Source organism: Candoia aspera, chromosome 9 (assembly GCF_035149785.1).
Source record: "Candoia aspera isolate rCanAsp1 chromosome 9, rCanAsp1.hap2, whole genome shotgun sequence".
NCBI classification, from domain to species: Eukaryota; Metazoa; Chordata; class Lepidosauria; order Squamata; family Boidae; genus Candoia; species Candoia aspera.
Window position 1 is genome coordinate 11,128,800 of NC_086161.1, and position 19,405 is coordinate 11,148,204.

Consider the following 19,405-nt stretch of genomic DNA (forward strand, 5'->3'; position numbering starts at 1 on the left):
CAGGCCAATGCATAGCTCTGATTGGCTGGTGACTATATTATAGCATCAAGACCTCCTCTCCTAATTAGTTTGGCATTAAACATTTTTTATTTTTTAGAAACGGCAACAAATGGTTTCACTCCTTTGGCGAACGCTCCAGAAGCAGCAGTTCTGGCTGCTGTTATACATCTTGTGTAGGGTCCTCTAATGCACTTTTCTCAAGCTGCTTTTGAAACACACCCAGAAGCTATAGCTGGTACATCATGCCACAACCAGTTTGCTGATAAGTCCTGCTTCCTCAGACATGTTACTCCTATTGTTTGTTTTGGTTTCCAAGTCCAGTTGAAAATGTTGGCTCTTATCTTGATGCCCTACAAAATGGTTTGAAGTCTTGTTATTTAGAAGGTTACAGGGCTCTTGATTGTCTTACAGATGCTTTTTGGAAGTGCTTTTGCTGAAAGACCCCAATTCTGATTGATGTGAACCCAAGACAAGGGCAGTTTCATTACAGACCCTGACTGTGGAATTCTCTTACCTGGGAAGGACCATTCTTGGTTCACCTTATGTCAAGATTGGTCAGTTCTAGATTGGATAGTTTGTTTCATTATTATTTAAATTGATTAGACCAGTGTTTCTCAACCTTGGCCACTTGAAGATGTGTGGATTTCGACTCCCAGAATTCCCCAGCCACATCTTCAAGTAGCCAAGGTTGAGAAGCACTTGACTAGACAGCCTGCTGAAAGAAGGAGAGAGAATGAATATTGGCAGCTGAATCAGTGGTAGATTGATCTATCCATCCATCCATCCATCCATCCATCTATATCTATCATCTATCCATCCTATCTAATCTATCTAAACTTTCTACCTATCTGCCTGCTTTATGTGTGTCTGTGTGCCCATGCTGATACATTTTAAGCAAAAGCTCTGCTCCCAATCTGGATTAGGATAATAGCACAGATAAAGAAGATGTTAAACTAGAATAGAAGCACCAGTTATTAATACATTTGGAGGCAATTTTCATTGGGTTTGTCATCTGGGAAGAAAGATTTAGCTCCTTCACCTGAGAAGCAGAACCAATTGAGGCCAGTCAACCCATGATTGTTCTTTAGAAATAGGCAACAGCACATGCAAGCACGTAACATAACAGCAAGTATGAAACTAGGACTCAGGAGACCCAGGTTCAAATTCCCATTTACCTTAACCCTGACCCTAATCCACCCTAGGTTGCTGAATTGTGAAATCAATTGGGTGGGTGTGTTCTGTGTGTGCTATCTTCTGCTTTTTAAACTTCTCATTAAGTAGAAAGATACAAGGGAGAAAGGTGGATAAATGAGACATGTGCAGTGCCAATAAGCATTCTGATCAAGACACATGCATTCGCAGTGCAAACAGCCTGAAGCAAAGCAGAACAATAAAAAGCTTTAACACTTGTGTACAAATCCCTGCATAGTGCAGTAAAAACAACAACACCCTCTTATGCTGTGTTTATTCTCACCCATTTCCATGGATCTGAAAATCAATGTAATTAGTTTTCAAATGCCAATAGATTTCAGAATGGCCACACTGATTGATACAGCTGGGCTTTAAATACATACATGTATGCTTGTACTGTATATATGTATAGCTACATACTGAAAACACAGAGAAAATGGCATGGCTTCCTTCTACAAAGGAAATAAAACCTCACTCTGGGAAATTATTAACTAAGCTACTGGAAGAAACAAACACCATTGCTCTCCACCCGGGCAAACAATTTTTCCAGATAAGTTCATTAGAACACTGCAGACGCCTTTGTCAAATAGCTTTAGCCTATTTCTTACCACGGGTTGGATCAGGTCTAAAGTGGCTGTGCTTAAATTTACTGTATTTTGCAATGTGTGGAATTCACCAAGAGCAATTTTTGTTTTGAGAATGCAGCTTTTTTCCCCCTTGCTTATTTTAATTGGGTTTTTTGGGGGGGGGGGCTGCTGAGTTTTTTTTAATAGAAACTTGTATTTCTATTTGTTTTTATTCTTCATTTCTATATCACTTTTAATTGTTTTAATCACTTTTGTAAAAAGGCAAAAAATTAAGATACTTGGAGCTTTACTTCAGTGGGAAAACAGAGGAGAGCTGGGGTAAGATTATTTCAGTGCATTATCATTTTCACACATACATACACAGGTCCCAGATGCAAACTATCCTACTCCAGTTTGTTTTAGTTGATATAAAAACAAATACTTTTAATGATTGTTTATGAAAAATAATACATTTCAAAATTGTACATAAAAATACTTCAGTGTATTCCTACCTTCTCACACAACAGAAGGATCTTATTGCCATTTAAAAATAAAAATAGCTAGCATGAAAATGGTTAGAGGACTCCAGTCCAGATTCACAGACCTGTTAATATCTATAAGTATAAATTATTTACTCCAACTACATTTATAAAAAAAAGAAAAAGGAATATAGGAACTTGTCCATTGAATAAACATAATTGCACAATATATATTAAGATGCAAAAGGTGCCCTTAAACAATCTGTTTCAGAAGCCTGGTAGAAAGTTATTCTATAATCTAACAAATAAAATTCTTAGTATTATGGAAGATGCAATATTTTGATAGACCTGAGGCAGCATTTGGCCTTAACAGCAAGATCACGTAGGGCAGTATTTTTGAAATTTGGCAACTTTAAGATGTATGGACTTCAGCTCCCAGAATTCCCCACCCAGCATGCTGCCTGGGAAATTTTGAGAGCTGAAGTCTACACATCTTAAAGTTGCCAAGTTTCAAAAACACTCATGTAGACGTTCTGGGTGGAGTTCCTGGGTGGATCAATAAGGGATGGAAGAACACAAATCAGATCAAAAGTGTATTTTCCAGCATCAACACTGCAGGTGTGACAGTCCTACAACAACAGTAATACAAGGGATTCCATTTATCCTAAGATTCTTTTTAAAAATAAATAAATAATAGAAGAGGTTTTGGAGCAAAAAAAGGATATTCTGCCCAGGAAGGAACAGTGTGTTCATTCAGAGCAACTGGCTGACTTCCTTTGGGTGAGGGAGACTTCCAGAGAATACAAAGCAGACTTGTAGGGAAAACCACAGCTGTAGGCTAGACCAGCAAGTTGGAAAACGAAGAACCATCATCCTTTCAGATCAAAGCAATACCAAACCAATCCTGTATTGCTGGCAATAAAGCTGTGTGGATGACTGCACAAAATTAGCAGAATTCTAGCTCAGTGGAAAGGTGGTTTTATCTTTTCAATAGAGCTGTGACCCTGTTTAGGTCATCTCTTATTTGTCTGGTGAAGAAGCATCATTTGAGATGCTTCTGAAGATGCTCCAACCTGGAGCTGTCCAGGGTGCTACCTAACTTGCATGCTTTAACATGACAGCTGAGATTCTATCACTTTCTTGATTTCTGCAGGTTTCTAGAATGTGTAGACTTCTGACATGGAGCCAGGCAGGTTTCAATTATCTTTACCTTCTCTCCCTAAGTGCCTGGAGGCTCTCCCCGGGCTAGTTCTTAGATGTATTGGGATAGAATGCCCCATTTTGCTTACAGACATCAGATCTACTGTACCTTCTGGTGCTTTATTCTAAGCCAAGACAGTAAATCACAGCCTGCCATTCTTCTTCAACATTAAGAGTCATGGTAGAGAGCAAACAATTATATATATATTTTTATCCAGTTAACCATAGCCTCTGTTAGGTAGATTTGCAGAGAAGACAGAATAGGGTTGGTGCACCAAGAAGAATAAGATTTGAGAGATAAACAGAAGCTCTTCCGGTTACCAAAAAAAGTCCTTTTCAGAAGTCCCTGTAAGGTCTCACTTATGGCAAAGTCCTGACAATTGGTCACTTAAAGAACAAATCCAAGCCCCACCCCACACCCAGACCCTTGGCCTCTGCAGACAGGCTGGCAAAGCAGCATTATGTAAGCAAGTCTCTTGGCATTGCTTGGGATGAGTCAAACTGTTTGCCACAGAGAGAGCTATGGAGTTACAGAACATTTACACCAAAGATCCCGCTTGGCTTTGAGCTGGCACCATGACGGGCACTGCTCCCATGCGATTTAGAGTGGAGGCAGTTAACCCCTGAGAAGTGGGGATGGGGGACTCCTGCTGCTGGGGTGCCTGTGGCTGAGCCCTGTTTGTCCGGTGGAGGGTATTCCTGTGGATGGGCACATTGGCATGATGGCATTGGACCCCATTGACCACTGGTGGAAAATAGAGGGGCAGAGATTGACTGGAAAGGCTGGGTGTCGGCGTGAGTGTTCCATTTCTGGGGTCGGTGAATGGGGGCTTGAAACCCACCATGCTTCCTGCAGCAGTGGTGATGGAGGCTGTGTCCGAGGCAGGATGAACTTGGTATGGTTTCTGATCCTGGGTTGTGTTCATGGATGACAACGTGCCATTTTTGAAGACTCCATCAGTGCCGGAATTTTTCACCCAGGAGAGCGTCTTGGGAGCAACAGCATCTTCCCTGCAGTGGGGAAGGAGGTGATTAGTGGAAGGTAAAATAAACCAATGTACCTCTTTTCCGATATTCAGTTTCCATATTGATCTATGATTTTAATTTTTTAAAAGTTCTTTCAACACCTGGACAGGTATTTAAACTATATTTCCACTCAAACTGAGTATCTACATGGATTTTGTCTTGCAAGTACTTGTACTCCTATATGTTTCCTACAAAACCAATTAAATCATCCATGAGAGGTGGCTCCCCAGAGTAAGAGAACCCAAACCTCTATAGATAAACTGTTCCACTGTTGTACAGATCTTATCATCACAAAGATTTTCCTGTTTAAACTAGTCAGAAAGAAATATTGAAGATGATCCAAAAATGTTTGGGGTCTCCAGCCTAGACATTTCCTCCAGATGCTGGCAGGTGACAATTCTTGCCATTCCTGGTCATTGGCCATAGAGAGTAAAGTTGATAGGATTTGGAACCCAACAACATGTGGTAGAAAAGTACATCACATTGGTATTTTCCAGTCCAGCCATCAGCAGTGCCAGATGTTCTGTATTACTTACTTGATCTCATTGGCTACCTCTTCTTGAGCTTCTTTCTTTTTCTTTTGGTAGACAAACATCTGAAGTGTAAAAAAGATGATCAGGCCAAGTCCAAGGAGGGTTCCCACGACTGCACCAGCCACCACTGCTGTATTGAATGCTGCAAAGGGAGCCATAGCAGGGAAGATGTTTTGGGTTTTTTTAATGGAGATGGGAAAAGATTTCAGGCAACTCTACCCATTTCACCCTTCCCCAACCTCCTGCCTCTTTAGATGTTTGGGTCAAGTTAGTCCTCATTAAATCCCTTTAACTTCTTGATATCAAACATGATTAATTCTGGATCCAACCTCCTTGTGAGCATGTATTTGTGTGTATATGTCTCTGATATCAATCTTACTTCCAAAATGTCTGTACATGGCTTCCCATGGTTATCATAAAAAACTCTGAAGTAGATTGGACTGGGAGAGATTGACTGCTCAAACAATTTAGTGAACGAATGAGATGGTTCTCCTTGGTTTCCCTGTCCTAGATGCTCTCTAGATGTGTGGACCAACACCCACATTCTTAGCAATGGCAGTGCTGGCTGGGTAATTCTGGGAGTTGAAGTCCATATTTCTGCTGGGGAATTCTGGAAAGCAGGCAGGTTGGTGAAGAGTGGCCTGATCACTATATCACATTGGCTGTGATGCGCAGAATGTTAGGACGATGGACATTTTTACCAGGGGTATGAATAGCCTCTTTTAATACAGACGGAACAGTCACCATTACTTATTGTTAAGTATGTGGATACCTTCAATACAGTAGCTGCCAAGGATAGGCCAAGGCGAACACTCTGCACTTTCCTAAAATTTGATACCAAAGGTGTTTATTTGCAAATATCAATGGGAGATGGTTCTTAAGGATACAACTGATTGCAATGGGGATATTTTATTTAGGTTGCCCTTCTCTTGCTACTAAAGGTTCCCAGGTAACTGGAAGCTGGGTAGAGGGAAGCCTTATGCTCCTAAGAGACTCACGTGGATGCACTTCCAGAGTGAGTGTGCAGTTGGAATGGCCAGCTGAGCTGGAGGCATTGCAGAAATACACCCCAGACATCTCGATAGTAAGATTGGTCAGCATCAGCATCCCCTTCTCTGTGTCTGGAAAAAAACAATGCCAAGAAAGCTTCAAACCAACAGGACTGTCTTTCAAGAGGGCTCCATTTCCTTTCTCCCAGGGACCTGGCTAAACACCCAAAGCCTTTCTTTCTTTCTTTCTTTCTTTCTTTCTTTGCTCCCCATCTCTCCCCTGTGGGGGAGTCTGGGTGGCTTACAATAAAACAGGATTAAAATTCAAAGCCATTACAATACAAAATACAGTAAAAATACAAATATAATAAAATCTACATGGCGAAAAGATCTTAGTTCTTGAGTGTAATAGGCCCCTCAGAATCACTTTATGGTGCTAGCCATCCCCAGGTGTAATTATTCCCCCTCCCATTCCAAGCCTGCAGACAAAACCAGGTCTTTAATCTTTTTTGGAAGTCCAGGAGCGAGGGGGCATGTCTCACCTCTGGGGGAAGGATGTTCCAAAGGGCGGGAGCTACAGCAGAGAAGGCACGCTTCCAAGACCCTGCTAGATGGAATTCTTTTATAGATGGGGTCCGTAACATACCCTCCCTGCATGACCGGATGGGACGGGTTGATGTAATGGGGATGAGACAGTCCCTCAAATATCTTGGTCCCATGCCATGTAGGGCTTTAAAAGTGATGACCAACACCTTGAATTGGACCCAGAAGCAAACTGGGACCCAGTGCAGCTCACACAACAAAGGTGTTACATGTGCAAATCTTGGGACACCCAAGATTGTCCGCGCGGCTGCATTCTGAACCAGCTGTAGCTTCCGGATATTCTTCAAGGGTAGCCCCATATTTGCCCATGGCACTAAGTCAGGTTGTAGAACCTGAATCCAAAGGTTTCCCCTGAGAAGCTTGCAACTCATTCAAAAGTTGTCACCAAATGGTGATTCTGAAGGAGAATGAAGAAGAATTTGAAACATGCAAGGACTAATCCAGCTGGCAATTTTGGATTAAACTAAATTCACATTTAACTGAATCAAAGTTAGTTCTTGCCTGAACTGACATTTTTTGGAAAGCAGTCCTAGACCATCACCCAAAAGGAAAATGGGGATCTTCTCCCCCCTTCACTCAGATTGTTTAAGGCTATGCCCTAAACCACAGCCATGTCCAACCTACCCCATTCAGCAGTGCTGGACTACAATGCCCAGAGCAACAATTCCTACCTTGTGCAGGTGCAAAGAAAAACTGGGAGCTGGGCTCTGTCCGCTGCCAGTGGTAATCTGGGACAGGTTTTCCAAAAGCAGATTTGCAGGACATGGTCACGTTGCCCCCAACCAGGGCACTGCCACGTATCTGACACTTCGGTGGAGATGGTGGGACTGCAAAACAATGAGGTCTCTTTTTTTCATTAAGGAAATACAAATCCAGTTTCAATACTTTAAAAGGTGGTAGATGGCACCATCTACTGATGGGGAAAAAAAATCGGCTTCTACTGAAAGCTGGCAAAAAGAATCACTTCTGTAATTACATCAGCTTCCAAAGGGGAAGAGATGTTGTTAGTCTGTTGCAGAACCCAAACTTGGAGGAATCTGAAATATTACCAGATGTATTAAGGTTGTTGTTGTTAATGCCACCTGCAGCAAGAAACAACTTTTTGATTTTGACCTTTTAATGAGCTATTCAAATACTGGGGGTCAGCAGTGACTCCATTTTACCTTTGGGCCTCCATTGCTGAGCCACAGAGGAATCTTCTCAAACTTGGATTAATATCAGCAGGAAAAGAGTTCGCAAAGCTTCAGTGCTCACTTTGAGAAAAGGCAAAGATGCATATACAAGCAGAATCACTCCTTCTGGATCTATCCCATGGGACTGTCTGGAAACAGCACATGAGCTGAAACTTGGGTGCTACTTACAAATTACTATGCAGCTTTGCAGACTACAAGGTAGAACAGGGGCAGATCTAATATGAAACTAGTGAAGCTTAAGCTTCAAGGCCCCTGATCCCAGAAGGGCCCCCAAAAGCGACTTTAGGCCACATTGCTTAAAAAAAATGGGTCTACTGTACGAAAAGGAGTTTTTAAAAAATAATAATATAAATGATATAGTATAATTCAATACAAAATAATTGTTGGGGGAACAGATGAAGAACCACACTGAGCTGGATTTCCAACTCTAGTTCTTTATTGCTCTTGCCATAAGACAGAATCTTGCCAGACTAAAGGTAGTCTAACTGACCTATGGGTAAATATTCAGCAATGGCTCTAAGGGGGAGTTACCTTGAACCCCTTAACTTTCCCACCAGCAGAACCCAGACTGTGCAATTTTTTATCTCTCTGGAATGGGCCTCCTCCCTCTTGGGAAGGAGCACCAGCTCTGAAATCTACCACAATAATAGTTAAAATAAAAATTAAACGGTTATTGAAGTATCATGTAAGCTAGCTGTAAACAAAAAGTTCAAATTAAGGATGTTTCATTCTAACTATATTTAATATAAAATAATTATAATTTCAAACACTATTAACATTTATGGCAGAAATTAAAACTCTTATTAAAATTATTTGTTTTAGGCTTGTTGGGGAACAGCCCCACTGAAGAAGATAACAGTGGTTACCCAGGCCTCGTTGTTGGTTGTCAAGGGGCCCACATAACAGTTCAAGCTGCAGGGACCCAAAAACAGAGGTCTGCCACTGAGGTGGTACTAAAGAAAGACTTGCTAGACTCAACTGTGTATACTTTTATGGTGCAGAATGGCAACCTGGGAAGATTTGCAGCGATCTTTCCTGATGCACTGAAAGCAGGTATGAAAACAAGGTGCTCCAGGATATCAAAGATCACATCTCCACCTCTAACCTCTGCAAAGCTGCAGCACGCCAACATTTAATTTACCTAGGACAGTGAGGTTAACCAGTCCAATGTTTCTCCCATTCACCGAACTGTCATCCGGAATGTTCACGGTGCACATGTACTGGCCAGAATCTATTTCTTTGGTATTATTAATTACAATGGAGACGTTGTGAAAAGGCATAGGGAACAAAAATCCAAGGCGCTGCTTGAGATCGGGGTCTTCCACTTTGGTGGTCTGATACATAAAGGCCAGGATCTGGAACACAGATTAGAGGATTCAGTGCTTCTGCCGAAACAGCAGCACACTGCTATGAAATATAGTACTCAGCATGAACCTTGTTGGGATAAGCAAGGGACGCATAAAATTGCATGCATAGCATAGACCAGTGTTTCTCAGCCTTGGCAGCTTTAAGATGTGTGGACTTCAACTCCCAGAATGCTGGCTGGGGAATTCTGGGAGTTGAAGTCCACACACCTTAAAGTTGCCGAGGTTGAGAAACACTGGCATAGACTATCAACCTTTCTCATGCCATTTTCGATGCAGAGATGCTTTGGAGGAGGGTTGAAAGGCTCATTTTTCATCTCTCTTGCCTGCTGCTGATCCTTCTACCATGGCTTTTGCATCATTTTAAAATAGTTAATACAGCCGTTTATTTCCCCTGCACCAGTCAGTCCTGTCCAGCCAGGGATCCAACAGTAGCAACAGCAATGCAGACAGAAGACTCTTCACTTTGGCTACATCAAGAGAATTCTGCAGGGGACAAACAAAGCCACATTTGCCTTCAGACTGGAAGCTCTAATATAATTCTAGCTAGTCCAAAAGGTTCAAATGGATACACTCCAGAATCTGTGTCTTGACATGCATTTTAATGAACTAGAGCTGTAGTGGGACTTCAAAGTGGAGGAAAAGTTGGCGTCAATGCTCTAGCATAGCTCAGTTGCCATGGTAACAAAAGATGTGTATTATCCCTTCATCACCAATATGATCCCATCCTTCATGAAGCATCTGAAAACCAGCAATAACAGGGACCTGTCTGAAGAGTGGAAGATTGCAGAGAAGGCAGCAAAACTATGACAGGATTGCAGCCAGATCCTAAACCCACTGTGAAGGAATATAGACCTGGGCTTGGGAATGAGCAAACTGTTAAAAAAAACAGGGGGGTGGGGGCTTTCAGAACTGATCACAAAGTCCTAAGAAAGAGTAAAGTGTGAGAAGGAGACACAGAATAACCCATCTTGATTTTGTTTGGTATAAGATGGTGCAAACAGACACCTTGACAGGCTTTCAAGATTCTGTGGAGTCCTTGGTGCTCTCTGAGCCTGGTCTTGCTTGCAGATGTTTAATTACCTAACTAGGTAACACTATCAGTGATGATCAGCACTGATGATGTTACCTATTCAGGTGATGAAATGTCTGCAAGCAAACCACCAAGCTCAGAGAGCACCACAGTTCAACCCTGAGCTGCATATATTCTCTTCTATTTCAAGGTTCTGTTCTTTTACCCATAATAATAAAGCACATTCCTGGAATCCTTGCTATGCCTGTTTCTTGACCTTGTCTACTTCAATGAGTTGACACTTGCTTATTGTAAAATCTTTAATCCAGAGATAGGCAACAGAGTTCTACAGAGGTTTTGAACAGCACGGCTAATGAAATTATGGAAGTTCTCATCCCCAAGATCTGGAGCATCTGCTGTAATGTTGCCTCTTTTGCAAAAGAAAACTAATTGTCTGAATGGGGTGTGTGTGTGAACAACAAAAGCTGAAATGGTGTGTGTGTGTGTGTGAAAAACAAAAGACTATCAAAGATTCTTAAAATACCCATATTAATTGCTTAAGTTAATTTGGAGGTAGAAAAAACATGGTTTTATAGACTGAATCAGCTCCACTGACACACTTATCTTCTCCAATGAGTGTTAGTCATCTTCCGGAGTAAAAATTATCGTGTACATCTGCAGTATAGGAGAATGCAGAGCTGAGGGATGCCATTTAAGGACCCTTCCACATAAACACCACATTGCAGGTGGAAGCAGTCCATCAAGGAATTACTTGGGCGCGCAAGTTTCTAAATGGGAGAACTTTAATATAATGGTAGCACCCAATTTATTGTCCATGTACTATCCCCTCCTTTCAGGGCACTTGAATGCTGTCTCAAATTCCACGCAATCTTTAGCATGTTCCTGGACCTTGGAAGAGGCAGGATGCAGATGCTGGGTTCTTTAGCCTGGCTCCCAGCCATCCCCACCTTCCTATCTTTTTTGAGGAGACACAAAGGTGTCAGTGCTACTTAGCACCTCTTCCATTTGCATGGCTCATTCCCCACACAAGGCAGTGATAAGTCTAGCACATCATTGTGGATGATGCTTGGTCGGCATAGCAACTGCAGCAAGCAGTTCAAGATTTCGGCATGATACAAGAGGTGTGTGTACATGCGCATGTGTGCGTGAGCACCAGGGTGGACCACATACAGTGTACAAGGCATCTGTAGTCTTCCCAACCTCTTTTTTTATAGTCCCTAGAGCATTCTTAGTTTGAGCAGCCAAAATCCATGGCAAAGATTATGAATTTTGCCTGTGTGATTTCCCCCCTTTCCATATTTTGGGGTAAAATATATGCCTTAATCTTACATAAAACTGAATGCATTCATTTTGCCCCTTAAAAAAAGCCTCATATACCTTCTCCACAAAATGGAGCAAAATGTCCAGCCTTGCCAAACCAGTGCTGTCATCACTTCTATACCCCTGACCGCCCTTGTAGTCCAAAAATGTTTTTAAAACTGCTGTACAACTCCCACTTGCATATAGAGACTCTTAATTTCTGAATCTGTTGGCAGCATGTTTCAAGTTTATGTCAACTCACCCAGCTGTAAAATCAGGGAATGTTCTCTGCCTCCATCAGTCTTTGGGGTCCAAATGCGTTACAGGCTGCGAAGTGCTCTGAGAGACACTCAGGCGGCACATACAGGGTATGTGGACAGTGGGGATACTTAAGAGACCTATACCGAAAAAGCCCACCCAGATTTGAAGGGGAACAGCTGCACTGCCGAGCAAGTGAACTTCAAATGCATGGTGGCATTTTGGTCCTTAATATATCTTTCCCGCTAAACAGAAAATGCTGATTTCTGAAGTCTGCTTAAGTCTATACCAGTCTTTCTCAACCTTCTGACCCTAGAGGAACCCTTGAAATATTTTTCAGGACTTGGGGAACCCCTGGGGGAACCCTTGCACATTCAGGCTCAAATATAGGCCACAAGTTACACAATTATTACATTCATTTCATGTGTAGGCCTGTATATGTGCATTAACAGTGTTCCTAAACTGAAAATAAAGAATGAAACTTACTTCTTTAATGTGAACTTGCCCAAACTTGAAATATTTTTTTAAATAAATTGTGATCTCCCAGGGAACCCATAGTGACCTCTTGCAGAACCCTAAGTTTCTATGGAACCCTGCTTGAGCAACCCTGGTCTACATCCTTCTAAGAAGACACATCCATTGTAAGATGATGCCCAAGCATGCTTTTTAGCTCGTTTTTTCTTCTTCCAAAAAAGGATATTTTAACCCTCTTGATTTTTTCATGTTGACTTTTTTCACTGAGCTAGATCCAGATTCTGGAAGCTTGACAGAATTGGGATCTACCTCAATGGAAAAAGCAAAAATGAAGTAAAAATGAAATTTAAAAAAATTAAACAGCCTTAACATTAGATTGATTTAAAGTATCACTAACTCACTCCAAGGAGTTCAGTGAGACACACCTAAACATGAGGAAGTCTGAAGCCGATGACATTTTTCTATATGTGGGCTGTACAGACTTATCTTTGATAATTCTGTTTATTTATCTTGGCATGATATTAATCAATGATTGGGGGGGAGTTATTTGCTGTCATCTATTTTTATAGTAAAGAACAGCTTGTCTTTAAGAAATTGTTCCCCTTCAATCTGACACGTTTCCCTCTGCAGTTCGTTATGTGATCCAGTTCTGACACTGTTTGACTCACAAGAGATTTTGATGTAGGGGTACAAGTGGGGCTACCAGATCTGGGCTGCAAAAGTCCAGATGACTACTACAGAACAGCAGAGATACAGAAATCCCTTGTAGTCTGCTGTCATCTAGTGGTCACTGTGATTCTTGCCACCTGGGTCTGCTAGCCCTAGTCTTCCTCCTGGTACAGCACAGTATTCACATTGTGAGGCAGAAGCTGTAACCTCCCCATAATGGCCAGAAGCACAGACCAAAGTGGCTTTTCCTTCAGCTTCACGCTGCCAGGATAGCCATAAATTTATGTTTTCCAATTGGCTGTAAAACTCAGATTAAAGGTAAAGGTAAAGGTTCCCGTTTAGTTGTGTCTGACACTAGGGGGCGGTGCTCATCTCCGTTTCACGGCGGAAGAGTCAGCATTGTCCGAAGACACTTCTGTGGTCATGTGGCCAGCATGAGACTCATGGAACGCTGTTACCTTCCTGCTGAAGTGGTGCCTATTTATCAGCTCACATTCACATGCTTTCGAATTGCTAGGTTGGCAAGAGCTGGGGTGAGTGCAAGAGCTCACTCCATCACGCGGTGCTCAGGTCTCGAACTGCCAAACTTGCAACCTCCTGGTCAACAAGCCTGGCATCTTAACCACTCAGCCACCACACCCCTACCAGATTACCATCTGACAAAGCAAATCATCTGTCTGTCTGTCTGTCTGTCTGTCTATCTATCAATCATTTTTTTTAATCCATTCAATTGTGTCCGATTCCCAGAGACTGCCTGGGCAAGTCCCCACAGTTTTCTTGGCAAGGTTTTTCAGAAGTGGTTTGCCATTGCCTCCTTCCCAGGGCTGAGAGAGAGTGACTGGCCCAAGGTCACCCCACTGGCTTTGTGCCTAAGATGGGACTAGAACTCACGGTTTCTAGCCTGATGCCTTAACCACTACACCAAATGAGCTTGCTCTATCTATCTACCTACCTACCTACCTACCTAATCTATTTATCATGTTTATATAGCCACCCATCTTGTGTAGTGATTCTGGGAAGCATACACAATAAAACAATCCAAATAGATAAAAAACCAATTAAACATACAGCCAAAATAAATCTAAAAGATTTTTTTTTAATGACAAGAAAAAAAAAACAGAGTACTTTCCACTTAACCATCACACAACCATCTAGCAGGTTCCACTCTAATACAGGATTCCCAGGCTAATTGACAAAGCCATGGTTTGAGGGCCTTCCAAAAGGCCAAAAGGGTTGGAGCCAGACTTATTATAAACTGAATTAGAAGTTGCACTGAAATGTCTGTGTTTTGTGGTACACTAGTAGGGCCGGTCTTTCAATGGACATTAATTTCCAGATGAACAGTTGGTATGAACCCAGATCTGGTAGCTATGGGTTCAAGAAATGTCTACAGAGAGTTGATACCTTTAGTTTTCCTTTCCTTTGCAAACACAAACTCTCTGTCTCTACTGGACTCCATCTCAGCTTATGTTTGGGAAGACCTCTGTGGCAACATGACCTGCAATTGTCCACTTGGAGGCTAGCGTTACACATCTTACTGTTCACTTTCACTGTCAATGGAAGTGTCTGTCATAGACCAGTCCAAGGTTCCCATACAGAATCCAAAGCAGAAAATGGCAAAGAGGAGCAGATTCAAAAAAAAAAGGGCCAGTTTTGCATGGAAAGAACTGAAGTTCAGCTGGTCCAAAAATGTTTCTTCTCTATCTTTTTTATACAGTTGTGGGAAAAGCTTCCAAAAAGGAAGGGCTCATAAATGCATAAAGTAAATAAGCTTCTCACCACACTAGGTTAGGCTCTAAGGCAGTGTTTCTCCATGTTAGCAGCTTTAAGATGTGTGGACTTCAACTCCCAGAATTCCCCAGCCAGCTATGCTGGCTGGAGAATTCTGGGAGTTGAAGTCCACACATCTTAAAGTTGCTAACATGGAGAAACACTGTTCTAAGGAGTATAGCTCAAATGAACAATATCATGTGTTAGAAACATGGGAATGGAACTCACAGCTTAGCCTCACAGACCATGCTTTCTGCTAGCTGTATATCAAGCTATTCCCAAAGGGTATATTAAATACATGCAGATCACCACACAGGCATAGACTTTCTCTGTGTTGCCTGGTGGCCCGAGATCTCAGATCACATGGAGGACCTCATCATCGGCACACTGGATTCATTTCTATGGCTGTTAAGGGCACACTAAGGAGCCTTAGCATGTTGAAAGGGGGCTTATTTAAATGCTTATTGTGGATTATTACATATAGCTCAAACTGATTCATATCAGAAAAAGTACAAACGCCCATTTTGTTCAGATGGAGCCTTCAAATCACCACCTTTACTTTTTACCTGGAATGTTGGGTCATTGATCAGTTGACTGGGCTGCTAAACTCCACTCAACATCCATACTATTTTTAGGAGCCTATCAGTTGCCAGTTGCTAGAAACAGGAGCAGACGTTAGATTTTTCCAGTCTTGGCCAAGTGGGACAATACCTGAAAACGCTCCCCAGGTCTTTCCCGGTGCCAGGTGACAAAGGGCACACTGACACTTGTGGATGTATACCAGACAGGAAGTATGGCCTGCTTTCCTTGGATCACGGACACTAAAGTGTGGGCGACTTTTACTTCCAAGACAGCAGAAGACAGTCCTGCAAAGACAAAAGAAATAGAAGCATCAGCTGTTTACTAGGATATATGACATATGGACATTTTATGAGTAATGTCTGAAATCATCCCAGAGAATCATATATCCTGGGATACCACACAGACAATCTTCACTGAGAAGAAAACTGCATGTAACCTAAATGGGTTCAGACAAGACAAAACTGTTTGAGTAACCCAGATAGGGGTGCTGCTTAGACTGCAGAGAATTTAGGTTATTTCCTTCAAGGAAATACTTCTGTTTGGGGATAGTGTTGTTTTGGAAATGCTCCCCTTTGTTTATTTACAATACTAAAAGCCTGGAACAGTCCTAACAGATTTGGGATAAGGTACAAAAAAGTCCTCCCAAATATGTTAAAGATGTACATAAAAAAAAGAGAAGCCAACAATAAAAAACTAATACATCAAAGGCATCATCCATTTCATTCAACCAGAACATTCCCACCAGTTGTTTGCTCCAGGGCTGTCCACAGGGCATGGTCAAAAACGTCAAGGTGGTAGCTGTGACTGCAATTGAAACTCCACCTGGCCTGGACCCTGCTGGCCTTCTGTGCAAGTGCTGAACACCTGGATGTGCTCCACTTCCTACACTCAAGGGTGGACTTTCCACATGTAGCAGATGAATCTCTAAGATGTTCCAATTCCACAATGGTAGAATTGATGGAATTTCTTCTAGCATCAGATGAGGGATACCTGGGATGACTTCTTCACAAAGAGTGTTCTTGAACAGTAAAGTCTCCTTGCCAGCAGAAATCGAGTACAAAACGTTCCTGAGGGTAAAACTCTTCCTATAGGGGAGAAAGCTAACACAAAAGGGAGGCATCTGAACTAGAGCTTTTTCTTCTGATCTACTAAGTAGATATTTTAATGTTTGTTTTGCGTGGGGGGTTTTAAAGAATGATATCCCTTTCCGGAACTCTATTCCCAACTTGACCATCTCAGGATCTCACCAGTTCCATACATAAAGCACAAAGCACAATAGCTTAGAGGAGTCATTGCAGAATGTTTCCCATTGAGTTCAAATGACACCTAATGTTAAGGTGAATGATGGAGTCTGAACTGTGAAATTAAGCAGTGAGAGGCAGATGAATCTAAGAGTCTGTCCTCAGGATATTTAACAAGGAAAAGCAATCTCCACTTCAAGAGCCATACGATGATATGTTTTACCTAACAATCTTGTTGCTAAGGATTCCAGCGCTAGCTGCATCATGTTTCTTTATTTGAAGCCACCTCTGAACTTCAGATCACCATTTCCATCAACTCCCCCGCTCCCCCATCCAGATTTTTCCCCATGAAGAGGTGGAGACATTTATTCTTGCTAGCAAATTACCAGCACCATTTTCCCAGTGGAATTTTACCTATTTCTGATGAAATACGCTGAAGCTGGGTCATTCCGCACATCTCTGACTTACTGTCTAGGTTTTGTGGAAAACCATTCTCAAAAGACAACTCGACATGCTCAACTCACCAATGAATGGCTGTTACCCTCAGACGCCCACCATGAGAGACTAGCTTTAAAACAAACAAACAACAAAAACAAAACTTAATCACACTTCGAAAAGCTGCTAGCCTCTCTCATTAGTATTTCTATTTTGAGAGCATGATTTTTTTTTGAAAAAACTGCATGCCAGAAGAGGGCAATTTCTCTCTAAATTCAGAGCACGGAAAACTCCAAATGCAAAAGCATTTTAGACCACCAGTTTCCAAAGCAAAGGCACTTGATACCCAACCCACCCAATGGCAGGATATCCTGTAGAAGGAAAAATAAAACAGACAGGCTACAATCCAGGACTGTAAGTACTGGATCTCCTTGTGGGCTTTCAGAATGTGGACCTGATCTTCCCATGAAACAGCTTCCAAATTAGTTACAGTATTGGAGGGGCCTTGGCTCAGAAACATATTACAGGGTGTTTTGCAGCTGTGCCACCCCCCTCTCCTCTTGGAAACAGAAGGGATGGGGTTGAGTTCATGATGTGACGAGTTTTCCTCTTTGGCGAATATACAGCAGTTGTCCTTGTGGGTCATGTCCTCCACCCCTTCTCAAGTCTTGAGAAAAAAGTGTTGCTGATTATTTCGTTTCAGGGATGTGTCCCTTGGGACACCAGGACAGTGGAGGTGGTCAGAAGAGATGAATAACTGGGATTCCTCCTTTTTTCAAGGAGAGGGTTCAAGGCACATCATTCCACCAAGCAACAGCAGGAGGAGACAGAACGGGAACTGCTGGTCTGCTGGAAGATCAGCGCCATCGGCCTCCTTGCTTCCTGAACTACTTCTACATGGTGTGTGTGTGTTTGTGTGTGTATATATTTAAAACATTTTTCTTCATCCAAAACAGCTTCCAGAGAAACTAGAGGAGGAAAGCCCTTGCCAGCAGGTTTACAGTCTAAAAGACATGTAAGGAGATATATATATATATCCTTTTATATCATGTCTTTTAGACTGTAAACCTGCTGGCAAGGGCTTTCCTCCTCTCTAGTTTCTCTGGAAGCTGTTTGGGATGAAGAAAAATGTTTTAAATAAACGCATATGCTGATTTGCTGTGTGAAAAGCATTGTACACAAACTGCTTTTTGAAATTGTCCCTTTTAGGGTTTTAGGGTTACAGTCCAACAGAGGACCAGCATGACCCTTTCCGGGAACTATTCCATTCTGTTCATCCATCCCCCAATTTCCACAGCTCAGTCTTCACTGGGATATTTTTGGATTCCTCTTTCTTTTAGTTCCTTAAAAACATTTGTGCATAGGATTTCATACTTCTGAAGAGAAGTAAATTCTCCGGTATGGGATATAAAGCCTGGAAGGATCTTGTCATCCATTGTATGGTCAATTCCTGATGGTTTGCAACCTCCCTAGTGGTATGCACCATTGTTCATAAAAGGGAAGGGGGAAAAAAGGGAATCCATAGGGAAGATGATCAGAAATTATGTTCCATTGCCACAGAAACTTTGTTGTTTATTCGTTTAGTCGCTTCCGACTCTTCGTGACTTCATGGACCAGCCCACGCCAGAGCTTCCTGTCAGTCGTCAACACCCCCAGCTCCCCCAGGGACGAGTCCGTCACCTCTAGAATATCATCCATCCATCTTGCCCTTGGCCACAGAAACTAGCACCCATAATAATGGATATATTGCAGCTACCTAGATCTCATGTAAATATATACTGTATGAAAAAAGACATCCTGATGGCAAGGTCTGCACATCAGTGGAACAGCCAACCTATAGAGTTCATGGCTTCTTCATTTCTGAAGGTTTTTACGATGTTGAACAGTCACTTCTCATGGATGGTTTTCCTGAATTTTGCAGAAGGTTGCACTAGGCGATTCTTACGATCCTTTCCAACTCCACAATTCTATAATTCTAACCTCTCTGGCATCCCACTTTTCCATTCAAACCCAAACATAAACAACCTAAATAAAACTTCACCCTGAAGCTTTTTCAGACTGGGAGTGATGGAATGTTATATATAAGAGAAAAACAACAGGGGCACCACTGCCCAACTCTCCGAGATACAATATAGTAAAATAAGCTTTAAAGAAACACCCAAAGAAATTCTAAAGGACCCTGAGAATGAATGTCAGAGAAGAAAAATTTGGGAAAATTGGAAGGTGGGTTTTGATATAAATTAGCTCTGCTGTCCTTCCAGCTAGAAAGGGATCTCTTTTTCTGAAGTTCTTTAATTATTAAGCACCTCAGCCCCCACCAGCATTTCAGAGGAAAGTTAACAGTTCTTGAAAGTGACGGGTTGATTCCGACTGCTTCAAGTGGAATGCCTCAGCTGCAAGGCAGAAAAATCAGATGGAATCGGATGCTCTGAAAATGCTCTGCATTTTCCTGACAGAATAATACCCAAGATGTCAAAGAGGAAACAAAATTGCCCACAAG

The 19,405-nt window shown here is 42.0% G+C and overlaps 1 protein-coding gene across 1 annotated transcript in view; it reads right to left on the minus strand.

Moving 5' to 3' along the window:
* Positions 1 to 2,170: 2,170 nt before the first annotated feature.
* ESAM (endothelial cell adhesion molecule) overlaps positions 2,171 to 19,405 on the minus strand; it is a 50,019-nt gene continuing 32,784 nt past the window's right edge. The window contains exons 2-7 of the mRNA XM_063311113.1: positions 15,359 to 15,513; positions 8,922 to 9,135; positions 7,259 to 7,414; positions 5,994 to 6,116; positions 4,999 to 5,137; positions 2,171 to 4,447 (exon numbers count right to left, since the gene is read on the minus strand). Coding sequence (XP_063167183.1) covers positions 3,976 to 4,447; positions 4,999 to 5,137; positions 5,994 to 6,116; positions 7,259 to 7,414; positions 8,922 to 9,135; positions 15,359 to 15,513 — 1,259 coding nt within the window. The 3' untranslated portion in view covers positions 2,171 to 3,975. The remainder of the gene's footprint in view (positions 4,448 to 4,998; positions 5,138 to 5,993; positions 6,117 to 7,258; positions 7,415 to 8,921; positions 9,136 to 15,358; positions 15,514 to 19,405) is intronic.